This window comes from Scyliorhinus canicula, chromosome 14 (genome assembly GCF_902713615.1).
Source record: "Scyliorhinus canicula chromosome 14, sScyCan1.1, whole genome shotgun sequence".
In the NCBI taxonomy this organism is placed as follows: domain Eukaryota; kingdom Metazoa; phylum Chordata; class Chondrichthyes; order Carcharhiniformes; family Scyliorhinidae; genus Scyliorhinus; species Scyliorhinus canicula.
The window spans coordinates 91,447,318-91,465,214 of record NC_052159.1 but is presented as its reverse complement, the minus strand read 5'-3'; the positions used below and the strand labels follow the sequence as shown (position 1 = coordinate 91,465,214).

General features: G+C 47.9%; 1 protein-coding gene across 1 annotated transcript in view; it reads left to right on the top strand.

Annotated features, from left to right (window-relative positions):
- Positions 1 to 11,722, top strand: part of LOC119977591 (proton-coupled amino acid transporter 4-like) — a 551,265-nt gene extending 539,543 nt beyond the window's left edge. Inside the window, exon 12 of the mRNA XM_038818709.1 lies at positions 11,685 to 11,722. Coding sequence (XP_038674637.1) covers positions 11,685 to 11,707 — 23 coding nt within the window. The 3' untranslated portion in view covers positions 11,708 to 11,722. The remainder of the gene's footprint in view (positions 1 to 11,684) is intronic.
- Positions 11,723 to 17,897: the final 6,175 nt, after the last annotated feature.

Genomic DNA, 17,897 nt, shown 5'->3' with positions numbered 1-17,897 from the left:
TATGTATTTTCTTCATGTACTAAATGATCTGTTTGAACTGCATGCAGAAAAATACTTTTCACTGTACCTCGGTGTGGTATTGTTACACATGAAGGCAAGGTAAAGGTTAATGAAATGTGTACAGACAGCCACTAGAGGGAGCAATCCGAGAAGTATACAAGAGATGAAGCTGAGCCTTGAAGGTTGGAGTCGGTGGTAGGAGCAGGAGCTGGGTAGGAGTACTTAAGATAGTGAGAGAACAAGAAAGTAGTTAATGAGTTAGTGAGATGGATGTTAGATGAGTATAGATTATGTGTGTTTAATCAACTATTTGTTTCTTAGGGATACGTGTCGAATCCAATTGTAGTGTTAAATAAATAGCTTTGCAGACACCACTGGTTTGATACTGTCTCAAAAGCATTTTGCCCCATTATGGTTAAGACAACATTTACTTTATCCTATCTCCCCTTTTAATCACTTTCAGCTAGATCTGTAACTTTCAACTTTAACTACACCAATCCTATTTGTTAGAGGTGAAATTCCTTATTGACCCGAAATAAATTTCCAGTGTCATATTTTATCAATTACACACCATGCTGGCTCACTGTATATCTAAATACAATGTGCAGACAGAGAAACCATTCAGTGTTAATGTAAGTGTGAGAAGGAGATCAGAAGTAGAAGTCGCAGATATACTAGAATTATCATAGAATTTATAGTGCAGTAGGAGGCCATTTGGCCCATCGAGTCTGCACCGGCCCTTGGAAAGAGCACGCTAATTAAGCCCAGGCTTCCACTCTATCTCCATAACCCAGTAACCCCACCTAACCTTTTGGACACTAAGGGGCAATTTAGCATGGCCAATCTGCCTAACCTGCACATCTTTGGACTATGGGAGGAAACCAGAGCCACCGGAGGAAACCCACACAGACACAGGGAGAATGTGCAAACTCCACACAGTCACCCGAGGCCGGGATCGAACCCTGGACCCTGGCGCTGTGAGGCAGCAGTGCTAACCACTGTGCGAACGTGCCACCCCATTGAAGCTGCCTTCAATGGAAATCTTTCGCATCCATTTGTGAGACTAGGAGGGCTCATCCGGCTCCCATGTGAAAAGTTTTGGTCTCTCCTGCCATGGGCTTCTCCCTTCCATATCACAAAATCTTTCCCTTGAATTCTAGCCTTATCTCAGTGGTAGTGTGCCTAAACCTGAATTTCTACAGGTCAGTAACTTCTGGTACTTTCTTAGTGGGATATTGACTGGCCACATTTTAACAAGTTCAGGTGGTTAAAATTGCCTGGGCCCCATTCTGCGATGGGATACTAACTGAAAACAACTGCCAGTTAAAATCCTTCCCGAACCAGCACATTCCACTTCACTCAGTAACATGTTTTCGGGACTTCCAAATCCAGTACACTTGGTGACTGAAGTTAGCGATACTCTGCAAAATGCAATGGGCAGATCATAGCAGCCATAAGGAGGCAGCTTTTGAGGTGGGAGAGTGGCAAATTTCAGCAAGTTGTACGTCAGGTCTTTTACATAATGTGCTCCCAATTTTGAGCGACGTTGTTGGAGGCGTGATTTGATTGATATTGTCTAACTGTCCGCAGCAACATATAGCCAATTAGGATCAGTTAAGTTCCAAAATAGGGGCAGATTGGTGGCATTGCTGGGATCTGCCTGATGATGGATAGGCAGCTCCTATGGCCTAAAACCGACAAGTAAAAGAAGATGACTTCCTTGTAGTAAGGTAGTGCACCCATCAACACCTCGTACACATCCTCCCATCATGGGTTGCCCACCACACTGATGAGCTGGCTCGCAGCCACACTTTATTTTTAAACATTCAAAAGTCTTCAGAGGTTGGCTCCATCTTGAGGCGCTCCTGCACTCTCACCTACACCGGTAGTGCCCATCTCTACGGGTTGGGCTGCCAGCTGCTCGCTGCCTTAGGGGACCTCCCTGAATCCAAGCCCAGCGGTCCTTAATTGAACGGAAAACAGGGAGGAATCTATTCATTGGCTGTCTCTGGGAAAACCATGCGGGAGGATGGACCTTGCACACCACTGGGTGGGTCAGGATCCTAAAACGACCCCTGCCCATGTTTAAAAGAATGTTGCAAAGATTCCGCCCCATCAGCGCATTGCTTTTCTGTGCACTGTACTCATCTTCGTAATGACAGAATCCACAGGAAATTTAAAAGGAGAATGGGAGCAGGATTTAGTATATCAAATAACCAAAGAAGTATGAGGGAAATCTGGCACTGAGATAATAATAATCTTTTATTGTCACAAGTAGGCTTACATTAACACTGCAATGAAGTTACTGTGAAAAGCCCCTAGTCACCACATTCCAGCACCTGTTCAGGTAATGAGCCGGTATGGGAATTGAACCCATGCTGCTGGTCTTGTTTTGCATTACAAACCAGCTGTCTAGCCCACTGAGCTATATGCAGTGTTACAAGGCAGAGTGGAATTGAAATGCAAATGAGGGTAAGATAAGTTTTCAGGGCAAGACAGAAGCACAGATCTCAAGATGCTTTGTCATTTGTGGGGTAAGATGGATTTAAATTAAAACGATTGCTCAAGCATTGTGATTGACATACAAAGCGATTATGGACATTTTTGGGGTGTGGGAGGCAGAATAAGGCACAATCCCTCCATCTAAGCAATATATCCACTGAGACTTTGAAATAGTTGTTTTCACTGAACATTTTTCAATGCAAAGAGGCATATTTTATGGGCAGGCATTGACAGTGTAAATTAATGAAATTAGTATTATGCTTCATAAAATCATAAATCATTTAGTATGCACATTTTCGCACACAACTATCGCGATCACTGACAAATGCTGAGAATCAGCAGTGGTGATTACGAGTATGGTTTAATCTGCCAGACATTTACATAAATCTTTTTTGTAGATTTCTTTTAACTCAATTTACTCTTTAGGATAATTGACTGTGTAAATTAATGAAATTAGTATTATGCTTCATAAAATCATAAACCATTTAGTATGCACATTTTCGCACACAACTATCGTGATCACTGACAAATGCTGAGAATCAGCAGTGGTGATTACAAGTATGGTTTAATCTGCCAGACATTTACATAAATCTTTTTTGTAGATTTCTTTTAACTCAATTTCCTCTTTAGGATAATTCAGAGGTAAGATCAACCAAGGTTTTGCATTTTGCTAACGACTGGTTTCATCGTTATTAAAACACAATGGTTGGTGGCAGCACGGTGGCACAGTGGTTAGCACTGCTGCCTCATGGCTGAGGTCCCAGGTTCGATCCTGGCTCTGGGTCACTGTGTGGAGTTTGCACATTCTCCCCGTGTTTGCGTGGGTTTCGCTCACACAACCCAAAGATGTGTAGGGTAGGTGGATTGGCCTCGATAAATTGCCCCTTAATTGGAAAAAATGAATTGGTACTCTAAATTTAAAAAAGACACAATGGGCGGGATTCTCTGTTGCTCAACTCTGATTTTGTAATTGGCAATCGGGTGGAGAATCCCTTACAATGCCCAAATTGGGGCGGCGCCGGTTTGATGCCGGTTTTCGAGTCTCTGCACCCTCTGAAATGGCACCATCGCGCGGCGCACGCCTTTGGAAGGGCGTTGGTGCATCATCGGAAGGCCCTCCCCAATGCTCTGTCCACGATGGACCAAGTTCCCAACTGCGCGGCTGGCGTATGGTCTGAGTGGTCGGGAACGCGGCGTAGCAGCCGTGGACTATGTCCAGCGCTGCCACAGTTGGTCGGGAGCCATTCTGCTGGCTGGAGGTGGCTTCCCTGAGAGCTGGGTGGACTGGTGGGGGGTAGCCATGAGGTGCCAGGGGTTGTCCTCTGGGGCCATATTTGGCAGGTCGGGTCTGCGCACGTCCGACGCCATGTTCTACGGGGCAACCGCTGCAGGTCATCGCCATGCAGCCACACACCTGGCCATTCGCCGGCTGTTTATGGCTCGGGAGCCCCTCAACGGTCTCGGAATCGTTGAGGGTTCGCCACCGCTTTTGGAGTTGTAAAACGCCACAGTTCCCATGCAAGCATCGGCACTTAGCCGCAGAAACAGAGAATCCAGCCCAATATCTATCAGACCACATTTACAATATTATGCTGGAATAGAACCTGAAATTCAGACTGGCAAAATTCTTCTGCTTTGTGCGTCTGGGGTTAATGGTCTGTTTTGTATGCTGTCTCTGCAAGTTTACTGAATATGGCTGTTTTTATACTGTTATAATTTGCCGAGATCCTATTGGCTGGGATAATTGGTTACCCCATGTTCCTTGGGGCATCTGAGCTCCCCCAATGAGGGTGGGGGGGGGGGGGGGGGGGGGGCTTGCAATCACTAGTAGTTGCAGCTATAATATTAGAGCTGGCCAATGTGGTACTGGCTAGATAAAGAAGCATTGGTGAACCACTGCTGCTGTGTACATATTATTGCAATGAAGTTTCTTTCTGTTTGACTCTACAAACTCGTGCTGGATTCTTTGTGGCCCTCACAAACATGGCAATGAGGATGGGTCTTTTTGTGGGGGACATGTGTGGTCATCCCAGATAAAGGACAGGAGCTGATACTAAAGAATCTCTACAATGTTCATCTGGGCATGACCAAAATGAAGATGTTGGATAGGATTTGATGTCTGGTGGCCAGAGCTCGATGCCAACATTGAGAAGATGGCCCATAAGACCATAAGACCATAAGACATAGGAGTGGAAGTAAGGCCATTCGGCCCATCGAGTCCACTCCACCATTCAATCATGGTTGATTTCAACTCCATTTACCCGCTCTCTCCCCATAGCCCTTAATTCCTCGAGAAATCAAGAATTTATCAATTTCTGTCTTAAAGACACTCAATGTCCCGGCCTCCACCGCCCTCTGTGGCAATGAATTCCACAGACCTACCACTCTCTGGCTGAAGAAATTTCTCCTCATCTCTGTTCTAAAGTGACTCCCTTTTATTCTAAGGCTGTGCCCCCGCGTCCTAGTCTCCCCTGCTAATGGAAACAACTTCCCTACGTCCATCCTATCCAAGCCATTCATTATCTTGTACGTTTCTATTAGATCTCCCCTCAACCTTCTAAACTCCAATGAATATAATCCCACGATCCTCAGACGTTCATCGTATGTTAGGCCTACCATTCCTGGGATCATCCGTGTGAATCTCCGCTGGACCCGCTCCAGTGCCAGTATGTCCTTCCTGAGGTATGGGGCCCAAAATTGATCACAGTATTCTAAATGGGGCCTAACTAGTGCTTTATAAAGCCTCAGAAGTACATCCCTGCTTTTATATTCCAAGCCTCTTGAGATAAATGACAACATTACATTTGCTTTCTTAATTACGGACTCAACCTGCAAGTTTACCTTTAGAGAATCCTGGACTAGGACTCCCAAGTCCCTTTGCACTTTAGCATTATGAATTTTGTCACCGTTTAGAAAATAGTCCATGCCTCTATTCTTTTTTCCAAAGTGCAAGACCTCACACTTGCCCACGTTGAATTTCATCAGCCACTTCTTGGACCATTCTCCTAAACTGTCTAAATCTTTCTGCAGCCTCCCCACCTCCTCAATACTACCTGCCCCTCCACCTATCTTTGTATCATCGGCAAACTTGGCCAGAATGCCCCCAGTCCCGTCATCTAGATCGTTAATATATAAAGAGAACAGCTGTGGCCCCAACACTGAACCCTGCGGGACACCACTTGTCACTGGTTGCCATTCCGAAAAAGAACCTTTTATCCCAACTCTCTGCCTTCTGTCTGACAGCCAATCGTCAATCCATGTTAGTACCTTGCCTCGAATACCATGGGCCCTTATTTTACTCAGCAGCCTCCCGTGAGGCACCTTGTCAAAGGCCTTTTGGAAGTCAAGATAGATAACATCCATTGGCTCTCCTTGGTCTAACCTATTTGTTATCTCTTCAAAGAACTCTAACAGGTTTGTCAGGCACGACCTCCCCTTACTAAATCCATGCTGACTTGTCCTAATCCGACCCTGCACTTCCAAGAATTTAGAAATCTCATCCTTAACGATGGATTCTAGAATTTTGCCAACAACCGAGGTTAGGCTAATTGGCCTATAATTTTCCATCTTTTTCTTGTTCCCTTCTTGAACAGGGGGGTTACAACAGCGATTTTCCAATCCTCTGGGACTTTCCCTGATTCCAGTGACTTTTGAAAGATCATAACTAACGCCTCCACTATTTCTTCAGCTATCTCCTTTAGAACTCTAGGATGTAGCCCATCTGGGCCCGGAGATTTATCAATTTTCAGACCTTTTAGTTTCTCTAGCACCTTCTCCTTTGTGATGGCAACCATATTCAACTCTGCCCCCTGACTTTCCTGAATTGTTGGGATATTACTCATGTCTTCTACTGTGAAGACTGACGCAAAGTACTTATTAAGTTCCTCAGCCCAACACTGCTCTGTTTGCCAAGAGCATCAGAAGCTTCCGCCAGCCACGCCCCTGCATCACTGGGAATGGCCAGGCCGGTCTTGGGCACGATTACGTGCTGATGTTGCTCTGTTTACTTGCTATAAATATAGCAATCAATATGGTCGCCTTTCTTAATCCTAATTATGTGTGTACTTTCAGAGTCGCCAGGTATCTCTCGATACCGCCACAAGGTTCAACCCGAATACCAATCAAAGAGCCAATGCACCAGTTAGTTAGTTCAAAGTCAATACTATTTATTTACACACAGTAAGATCTACTCATGCACGATAATACTACAAACTAAACTATCTCTATTGCTATCACCTATACTTAGTCAGAGGAACAATGGCCTTTGTTCGTATCTGAGGCTGCTGGGTTCGAAGAGGTAACAGGAGAACAGCTAAGGTCGTTCATCTGGTTGCGAGCGTTGACCTTGAACTTACTTGCTTCTGGTGATGCTGGTGGATGGGTCTCTCCGCTTGAGAGCCAAATCCAAGAGGTTGAATCTTTGTTGGGGCTTCCTTCTTATACTTGGAGAGGCTTTGCGCGCTTTAGGCGGGCCTTAAACTTGGCCCCCATTAATTGGGCAGCTTCTTGATCATTGTCATCGATCTAAATGTACATTCAGGCTCTGTGCCTGCTTGTTGCTTAGTATCGTCTCTATTTCCCTATAGGCTCTACGAGTGTCCATTTTGTACACCGAAAGTGGCCATCCCAGATGGCTACAGTCCCTCCTTGTGATCGTCAACGCGAAGCGTGAAGGATCATATTACTGAATCTTCTTTGTTCTCTGCCTAAGTCGAGCAACCGCAATCAAGGACAGGTTCTACTCTATTCTGTCTTATGGATTGGAACCATTACCTAAATTGCTTTATGTACATCACATCATTATAAAATTCTAAGGGCGCTATGACATTCAGGCATGCATTACGATTAAAACACGGGAACCTCTAACAATTCTTCTCTAAACTATCCTTAGTCACTTAAAAGAATTTACAACAGTATAAACTATACAATAGCAGCATTACATCTCTCTGTATCTTGGCGGTCAAGTACAGAATTACATATCTTTTATTAGAACAAAAACAAAAAATTAGTAGACACACTTTCTTAACTTAGAGAGAGTGGGGGGTTTGCTGAAGTCCGAAAATAGGGGGTCTGAAGGTATATACTGGAGGGCGGGAGGCTTTCCTTCGCCATCTCTTAAGTCCCAGGGCGCGATTCTCCGCTCCCCACGCGGCGTGGGAGAATCGCGGGAGGGCCCCCCAACAGAATTCACGCCCCCCCTTGCGCCCCCCGCGATTCTCCCCCCCCCGGCTCGGAAGAATCGGCGCTCGCCATTTTTCACGGCGAACGGCGATTCTCCGACACGGATGGGCCGAGCGGCCCGCCGTTCGCGGCCGTTTCACGACGGCAGCAAACACACCTGGTCGCTGTCGTCGTGAAACGGGAGTGAGAAGCCCGTTTGGGGCTTGTAGGTGGCCTAGAAAGGAAAGAGCACCATGACTGTGCTCGGAAGGGGACAGGCCCGCGATCAGTGCCCACCGATCGTCGGGCCGGCGTCCAAATCGGACGCACTATTTCCCCTCCGCCGCCCCACAAGATCAAGCCGCCACGTCTTGCAGGGCGGCTGAGGGGAAAGACGGCCACCACGCATGCGCGGGTTCGTGCCATCAGCGTCACGACATCAGCCGCGCATGCGCGGGTTGGAGCTGGCCAACCTGCGCATGCACGGCTGACGTCATTAGGCGCGCCGGCCGTGTCATTCTCGGAGCGACGCCCCCACGGCCGAGATTTACGGAGCGCCGCCCCTAACCCTGCCGGGTGGGGAGAATAGGGGGCGAGGAGCAGCCTCCGAGGCCGTTGTGAAACTCGGCCGAGTTCATGACGGCCCTCCCTATTTTTCCCGGGAGCGGAGAATTCCGCCCTCAGTGCCTGGATGGCACTACAGAGTATCGACATGACTAACTGTGCTTCCACAATGTAGGACAGGAAATACCATGTGATAAATTTGTCACACCAGGTTGGTGTATCAATGGCTGTCTCTGGGTGTGGTGCATGGCAGGACTGGGAAACATTCAAGACGTGTGGGGTAGGGGTCAGGGGGGTCGCGTCCGCGCGCAACTGGAGGGATCCCACGAAGATCCAAATGTAGATCATAATTTCTGTCTTCATGTTTTCTTTTTCCTTCTTAGTCTTCCTTTGTCTTCTGTTGTTCTGGATTTCCTGTGGACACAAGCGTAATATCTGTTATTATCTTGTTTAAGATCTCATATCAATGTCTGTCTGTCCTTTTATTACCAATTACCCATTAGAATTGTCACCATATGTGACTCCCTCATTTTTTAAAAACCAAATATTTTGGGGACAAGATATGTGAAAAGAAATTGCTGTCACAGCGCGAGCAGTCTCGCAGCCTGTGTGATCAATGAGGTGAGTGGGCGGACAATCTCTCCGTCCAGCAGTAAAGTGTTCCAACCAAGTGTTTGAGGATGTCAATAGCAAAACTTGTGGCAAAGAACATTCTTTAACCACAGACTAAAAGAACAGTAAAAGAGTTTCGAACCAAAAACTTCGAATGGGGTGCGTATGGACCCCGGCCGGGGCAAGAATGGGTGGAGTCCCCGGGTAGGACGGTGACCAGTGCCGTAAGTGCACTACCCGAGTGTAGCTGACCAGATGGGAGTCTTCAAGCAGGTCGAGGGTCAGTGCTGTTACTCCACTGCCCGAGTGACCGGACAAGAATGGAGATAATTTGTGTTCATCGTGGATACTGCCTCTTATGATTACCTACGAATCAGAAGAGTAGCTATGAATGGGTGTCTGCTGACAAAGTAGTTCCTTTAACTGCCAGTGGGCATTAAAAGATTGATTATGACCATTTCAAAAGGTGGAGTGGGGCCATGAATAAACTTTAAGTGCACAAACAAACATTCAATATTTAAAATTAACAAACTGAAATAACAAAATCGGGCAGGCTCCATCAGAAGGACACTGTAAATCTCCATTGGTTTCTTTTTACCATCATCTGGACACCTCATTGCTCTAAAGCGAACAGAATCGCAAAGGGGCTTGTCTGGTGGGAGTCAGACTCTGAGTCATCATCTTCTACTTGGAGGGGCTTTGTGCGCTATAGGCAGGCCTTAAACTTGGCCCCCAATAAAGAGGCAGGTGCCCTGATGGCTGGGCGTGTCCTAGGTGGCCGTTGGCCTTGCTTTGTTTGTGTCTTTCGGTTGGGGTACTGGCGCCGGGATGTCTGAGACAGTATCGGCTATCTGAGTATTAGTCCTTTGTTCCTCGGAGATGGGCCATCAATATGTAAATTGCCTCGGAGTTTCGATTCCGTCTGCAAACTGCCTTCCACATATACATTCAGGCTCTGTGCCTGCTTGTTGCTTAGTATTGTCCACATTTCCCTCGAGTCTCTGTGAGCGTCCATTTTGTATACCGAAAGTGGCCATCACAGATGGCTACACCGATTATGCCAGCCGTTTACAAGGATTGATGCCCAATTGAAGTGGCTTGAAGTACATAGGTTGGCGGGAACATCGGTCCATGTAACTATAGAGAACGTATGTTTATCTTTTAGCATGCCTGGCCTCCCTGATTTGCTGGTCACTGACATGGCACTCCTTTCACAAGCGAGGAGTTTGGAGGTTTCATGAAGGTGAATGGTATAAGGCATATTTGCACTGCTCCATACCACCCGGCATCCAATGAGTTGGCAGTACTGGTGTTAAAGTGGGGGTCTAAGAAACAGTCTTCCAGGTCCAAGGACCCTTGACTGGTTTGTTTTTTGTTTTGTTATAGGACCACTCCACATGCAGTGACTGGGGTAGCTCCCGCTGAAATCCTAATGGGCCACAGACTTAATACCCGCATCTGCATGGTTTTTCTGGACATTGGCGGGAAAGTACACTGAAATCAGGAATGGCAGGGGCATCAGGGATGGCAGGGGCATGGCTCTTCTCGACAGTTTGCACCCGGAGACCTGGGTGGGATTCTCCGTCCCACCACACTAGTTTTCTGATGTGCCCGTGGCGGCAGTGGGATTCTCCATCCCGCCAGCCGGAAAATGGGGATTCCCATTGTGGGAAATCCCTGGGCGTGCTCCCAGCACAATGGAGAACCCGGCAGCGGGGAATCCAGCCCCACGTGTTTGTTTGCAATTTTGATGGCGGCGCTCAGTGTATCTCTGGCGTTATCCTTCGAACGGGGCCAATCCCTTACCAGGTGAAAATCATGGGTCGCATTCAATGCAAGAATTTAGACCACATTTGATCCAGAAAGCCGCCTCTTCCACAGATTCCCTGCTGCCAGAAATCGCTTCTCCAGCTGCAGCACCTACCAGATTCGGATGTAATGGATGCTCATCCTCGAGATCTCCCTCTGGCGCCGCGCTCATGGCCTGCTCGGGTCACTACAGAATTCCATGGATATAGGAATGCCAAGATGACAGATGTTCTCGAGTCCGACTCCAAGATGGACACGCAGGACGCCTTTGAGGGGGATCCCTTGGTTCCACCACCCACGGACTTGCAGCCGTTACAGCGTTTGTCTCGGAGGCGCCGTTTGCCTTCTCGTTATATACCGCCCGATCCAGCGCCTCGTATCCATGACGCCATCCTGCTGTAAAACTAGTCCGATGCCCTCCTTCACCAGGATCTTCAGTGGATTCCTTGGGGGGGGGGGAGGGTGTGGTGCAATCACTAGTAGTTGCAGCTGTATAAATAGAGCTGGCCAGTGTGACACTGGCTGGAGAAGTAAGCAGAGGTGAACTACTGCTGCTGTGTACATATTGCTATAAATAAAGTTACTTTCTGCTGAACCCACAAATCCCTGCTGGATTCTTCGTGGCCCTCACAATATATACCCTTCTCATTCTCTGCCTCCCCATCCCCATGTTTCTCAGCAGTGGGATTCTCCTTTCCCTCCACTGGCCAATAGGATTTCCCACTGTGGACACCCCCACACCGCCAGGAACCCCGCTGGCGGGAGTGCACTGACGGCCGGACGGAGAATCCTGCCGGCGGAGAATTCAGCTGTTTTCTATTTTCTCTCCTTCCAATAGTTCAAGCAAATGCTGCCACCAAATTAGTTTCTCACAGTCTTTCAAGACCTAGATTGGCAGTCGACTCACCTTGTACCTTATATCTCTGCAAAAGTTTGAATTAGAGGAAAAAATACCTTTCAAACTTAGCCTTCACTGCATGCGTTCTAAATAGGCAATTTTATTAATTAAGAATTTCTTGTCTATCCTTTATTTAAAGCTGGGTCCAGAAGTTGTTACTGAACAGTCCAAAATCCTTCAGTCAAGCCTCGAGTGTGCCTGAGAGATTGAACAACTCACTTTAAATCATCCTTTGAACTTGAACTTCGCTCATCACAGGTAAGATTGTAATGAGAAGCTTCATCACCATGACATTGATGCAAGCATTCTTTGTACAAAATAGAATGAAAAAAATTACAGTCAGAACAAATAATGTGGTTGGCTCTTAACTGTTCTCAAGGGCAAATAGGAATGAGTAACAAACCTTGACTTTGCCAATGACGCCATATCACATGAAGATTAAAAAGATATATATATGAGCATAGTCATGAATTTTATAACCGTAGATATTCCATTTTCAATCTGAGCATTATGATTTATCACATTTTCCTTTCAATATTCGGATTTTAAACATTTACAGAAGAAATCAAGGACATTGTTTTCTCTTCTACCTTCTGAAATACCATCTCTAGAAGCCCAATAGTGACGTCTCCCTCATGGGATCCTGTGGTTTAATCTAAGATGCACCCCTCTTATCTCATTAGAATCACATGCCTATCTTGAGGCGTTTTTCATCGAACCAAAGGTCAGTTTGGTTAAGATTACATTTCACAATATAGACAAAGAAAGTCATAAACGATTTTACTGAAAACTACAGAGTTAGGCTTCACCAAATACCACCTTATTATTGAAAATCTGAAATTTAAAAAAAAGCGGTGGTCGCAACTTTGTTTTGGTGATGGAAGTCTCATCCTCGGGGCTGAAAGCAGACGGCAACCCCATTTCGGCCAGTGGCACTGGGAGCCGCATTTTGTCAGTGGCAGCCAATTAACCGGCCCCAAGAACCTCCGGTCCAATAAGAACCAACGATGGCCATTGCTAGTTCTGGGAGAGATTATCTCATATCCAGGCAACCTTGAAGTAAGTTGGGTTGAGCAGTGGGTGAGCCTGCTGATTGGTGGGAGACAGCCATTAAAAGCAGATGGCACTGTTGGCATATGCCTCCGTGGGCCATGGAATACCCGTATGGAAGGGTGCCCCCTGAATCCATTACCAGGTCACCGGGTTTTACTGGGCATTCTCCTCACCGCAACCAGCCTTCCTTATATGAGCTAAATGCCTGCAGAGATGCAAAGTAACCCTAAATATGATACTTAAGATGCTCTATTGACCTCCCTGCAAGTAACCAATCCGCTAACTTCTCCATTGCTGGCAAAGTGACATTGCTGCAGGAAGATGTTGGGAAACCGGGACTTCTTCCCGCACCATTTTGTTAGCTTTGCTGTTTCCAAATCCATCTCCAAAAAGAGTCTCATTTTATTATCTATTTTATGTAAAATTTCTCTGTAATTGCTTCAGTTGCCCCAATTTCATTGTTATTTCGAAGGAACCTAATCTTGATTTTTAAATTCCAAATTCAAATTTAATTTAATTTAAACCCCCCTGGTGGTACCAATATGTATCCCGATGGCTTCAATAAATATTTATTCCTCTGTAGAGCAGAGTTAACATAAGTTCAAATCAATAGTGATATAAGAAAAGCTGTCACTCCCTTCAGCCTCAGTAGCCAAATGTTACAGTAGTGTTGCCAACCAACATGCATTGTGCATACTAATTGCCTCATATGCAACAAATGGGGTGGGATTCTCCATTTGAGAGACTAATCACTGATGCTGGGACTGAATGTGGGCTGTTCCCCGGCCCCGGCCAATGCTGGAGCCATTCATGGCATGCTAATGGGCCAGCAATCGCGCCACATGGAACATCCAGCCGGTGCCAGCGTTGGATTCACTGGGGTCGCGATTGGCACTGGAGAACCTGACAAGCTGGAGCTGTATATAAGAACCCCACTCCCCACACACACGCATTCCAGCCATTACAATGGCACCACGGATAGCGGCCCCATGGTTCGCAGACGCACGAACTATGGGGCCGCTATCCGTGGTGTGGAGGAGAAGCGGGTACCCTCCAAGGAGGCTGCCACCCGCCAAGGTCACCCAGGCCTGGGCAGAGGTGGCTGAGGTGGTGAGCACCATGGGTCCCACTGCGAGGACCAGCCAACAGTACCAGAAGAAGCTGCACAACCTCTTCAGGGTGACCCGGGTGTGTCACCACCTCCATGCCCCTGACACCAGTCCTGTCCCACACCCCGCCCGTGCCCCCCCACCTCCTCGGGGGTAATCAAAACCCACCAGCCAGCAGCCCATCACATCCCACCGTCCACCACATGCCAACATCCTTACCACCCACCATGGCCAGGAGGCCTGCACACAAAGGCTACGAGTCACGGACCCCCTATGCTGCCCGTATCTGAGTGTCTCACACTGCATTATCTGTCTCCCCAGGAGAAGGTGGCCCACAATTGCCGAGAGGGGGAGAAACCAGAGGGGACTTGCCAGACCTGCTGGCCCTCACCGTTGTAGAGCAGAGGGCAGTAGACCTGGTTGTTGGGGTGGCAGATTGGGCAGTGGGCAAGGCGGAGGTTGGCATGGGACAACCAAGTGAACCCCCAATGAATTGCGATATCCCTATGGCATGAGAGTTACCCCTCCCCCACATCACACCTACCCGCGATCTCACCACGCGTGTTGCCTTTTGTAGTGCGGGGGAACCTTCCGATGAGGTGGGACTGTCCTGGATCCCTCGCCCACAGCCAAAATCCCGCAACTCACCAGCCGACCAGGCATGACCATCCGGGATCCATCACCCCAGCCGCAAACACTGCAAAACTCCAGAGCACCAGTCCGGGGATGACACCAACTTCTCATCACTGCTGTCACCGGCACCCTCCACCGTCCTGGAGACTTTCATCTCAGTGGGCCATTTTTGTGAAAAGGCTCCTGGGACACTCTCTGATGTGCACAACACACATGCTCGTGTGCATCAGGTGTAGGTAGGAACTCCAGAGGTGGTGGAGGGCTGGACGATGGCCTGATCTCAGGGACTAGCTGCCATCTAGACAGATTTCAGGTTTCAGGAAAGGGCGGCCCCAGCAATGCTGGGGATGCAGGCGCAGAGCGTGAGGGCGTGTCAGCAACCTTCCAGCACAGTTGCAGGAGGCGCTGCCAACAATGCATGCCACCCAGGCCAACACCGCACGGGTGATATCCGCAGTGGAAGCCTTGGGTGTGAGGGTCACGGCCATGGGTCAGGATGCCCAAGGTCTGGGCACACTGTGCAGGTGATGCTAAGGCGCTGGCCAGGGCAGCCATGTCACAGCCCACTGTTGCGGTTTCGGACTTTTCTCACCTCATCTCTCTCCCTCGGCAACTACAACGTCCGGTCCCCGCCTTTGAATACCACAAGTTACTTCCACTGGCAGGGCAGAGCATCGCAGGAGGCTGAAGAGAACTGGGTCAGGCCCATTAATGATATGTTAATGCATGCTACTGTACATTTTGCATGCCCACACAGGTGTGAGACGTGGAACCCGTTCATGCCGCCAGTGATGTACTGGATATTGCGTCCATTGGGTATCTGGTGCCGACCTCGATATATGGAAGATGCCCGATTCACCGTCTGATCGCAATTCGCGATTCTGGTGTCGCTGAATGGAGAATCCCCCCATGGTATTTGCCCACACAGGACCACACTGCACATTACGTCAAATAATAATAATAATCTTTATTAGTGTCACAAGTAGGATTATACTAACACTGCAATGAAGTTACTGTGAAAATCCCCTTGTCACCACACTCCAGCGCCTGTCCGAGTAAACAGGGAGAATTCAAAGACCGGGATTCTCAAAAAATAGGGCTATGTCCCCACGCCCGCCAGAAAATGGGCACGAATCACTCCAGACATTTTTCAAAAAGTCCGGAGTGATTCTCCGGTTTTACGAGGGATGGCAGGGCCCCGGCGTGTGCTGTACAACCCCTGCTGCCGATATGGAGCCCTGCACTTTCGGCCGCGGGTCCGCGTGCCATTTTTGAGGCGGCCCCCCCCGCAACAACATGGTGGAGCCACACAGCGGGCCAGCGCAGAAGAAGACAGGTCCCCCCGCGGATCGTGCACGCCCACCAATCAATAGCCCCCGATCGTGGGCCTGTCCATTGTGGAGGTGCCCCCCCCCCCCCCGCCCCCGCAGTCTGACCCCACCCGCCCCCCAGCAGGATGGCCAGCGCGGTAGTGAGTCCGAGCTCCTGTCGGGTGGAACCAGGTTGGAACCATGTCGGCGAAACTCGGCCGGTTGATCGCGGAGAATCGCCGCGGGGGCCTCTTTCAATGGCCCCCGACTGGCACTGCATCGACCTCTCGCACGCGGGAGGCGACGATTCTCCGGTCCGTGGAGAATCGAGTCCCGGCGCTGTGGATCTGAGACCCTACGCCGAGCGCGGAGCCTCGGAGAATCCAGGCCAGAATGTCAAATTCACCGAACAAGCACGTCTTTCAGGACTTGTGGGAGGAAATCGGAGCACCTGGTGTAAACTCACGCAGGCACAGGGAGAACGTGCAGACTCTGCATTGACAGCGACCCAAGCCAGGAATCGAACCCGGGACCCTGGCGCTGTGAAGCAAGAATGCTAACACTGTGCTACTGAGCTGCCCATTTTCTGGATCTTATCAAAAATTAACATGTTGGTCTGTTTGACATTATGCTTTGTACTAACAAATGGAATCCAATCCTATGAGCTCCCTGTATACAGACAAGTTTTCAATGTAAGGCAGTGACGTTCTGCTCCCATTTCCTCCCCCAGCTCCCTTTTATTTTCTGTTCTTTGCCCCATTTTTAATCAGATCTCCTGTGCTAAATTTCCATCTCCAACTGTGTCAGGAATGTTGAAAATTCTTCTAAGAGAGTTTGTTTTTCTTTCCAACCTGGCAAACTGAGGTGGCAGTATAAGCCCCTTGACATACTGGCTGAGTAGAACTATGTCGATCCAGAGATTGAACCTTCCTGATCATACGGCTCAGCACCTTACCGCATATTAGAGTTATCCACTGGCGAGGACCTGGATTCGATCCCGGCCCCGGATCACAGTTGGTGTGGAGCCCACACATTCTGCCAGTGTCTCCACAACCCAAAGACATGCAGGGTAGGTGGATTGATGATGCTAAATTGCCCCTAAATTGGAAATAAAATGAATTGGGTACTCTAAATTTTTTTTTAAAGTTATCCAATGAATCATTGGAAATGTAATTTCTTTTTTGCTATATGAACATGAACTTTCCCCCAATCCCTCCACCACCATATCAATTTTTCCCAAAGGTTTTCCTTGATAGTTTTTTCAGGAATGGGGGATGATAGGGGCTAACTCCTTCCTGGGATATGGTGTCAAGATTCCAAATTTCCCTATGGTACTTGATCCAAATGCTTAAGTAGTGAGTGCTGCTTTTCCGAGTGCATGGACCATCTCAAAAATGAGCTTTTTTCATCCAGCACCGGTACACATGCTTTTCCAGGTGGAGAATGATCAGGACCTCGAGTTACGATGCAAGCGATTCCATCTCTTTTAGGCCATGCGATCAAAGATTAATTGAGTTTTTGGGGGTCTTTCATTATCATCCCCATATGGTCCTATTGTCTTGAGCAAATGGCCAGGTCATTAAATGAATCTTTGGCAGTTCACTACAGATAAGTGTGCATGCATCTCTCAGAGAAAGCAATCAATTAATTGTTCTTAATTATGCTTCCTTGACTTTCATTAATGCTCCTATTTCTTTTCACAGACTTGCTGTGATGAACTCTCTGCACCATACCACGCTTGATAGACACGTGTACCAAACACAACCCTTGGAGGCTTGGGTGGTGACACAGATGAGTGGTCAGCAATTGATGCATTGTGCACGGGAAGTGAAGTGTGAAAAAATCAGATGCAGTGAAGCATGGTGACTGGCAGAGGAGAGGAGCTTCAATAATTAGGCTTCCTTGGATCTGCTTGCACAAGGAGGATGTGGCATGAACCAGACCAGAATATTCAATTACATTTCCACTTAAGATTCTGGTGCATCAAAAATGATTTGAGCAGAAGTCTCTGTTGTTCAGTTTTGTGCCATCTCGATGGGTGCCTTGACAGGACAATTTTCTGTCTTGAATACAGATACAGATACTGTGAGACTCCTGTGACATTTTAGTACAATACGCACTCATGACTTTACTGGGATTTGTATTTTTAATACAATGTGTTTACACTCTCCATGTTTGCATACAAAATGTGTCTCTCTACAGGGAACTTTTTTATTTAGTGAAGCTAAGATAGTTTCAGAATCTCCA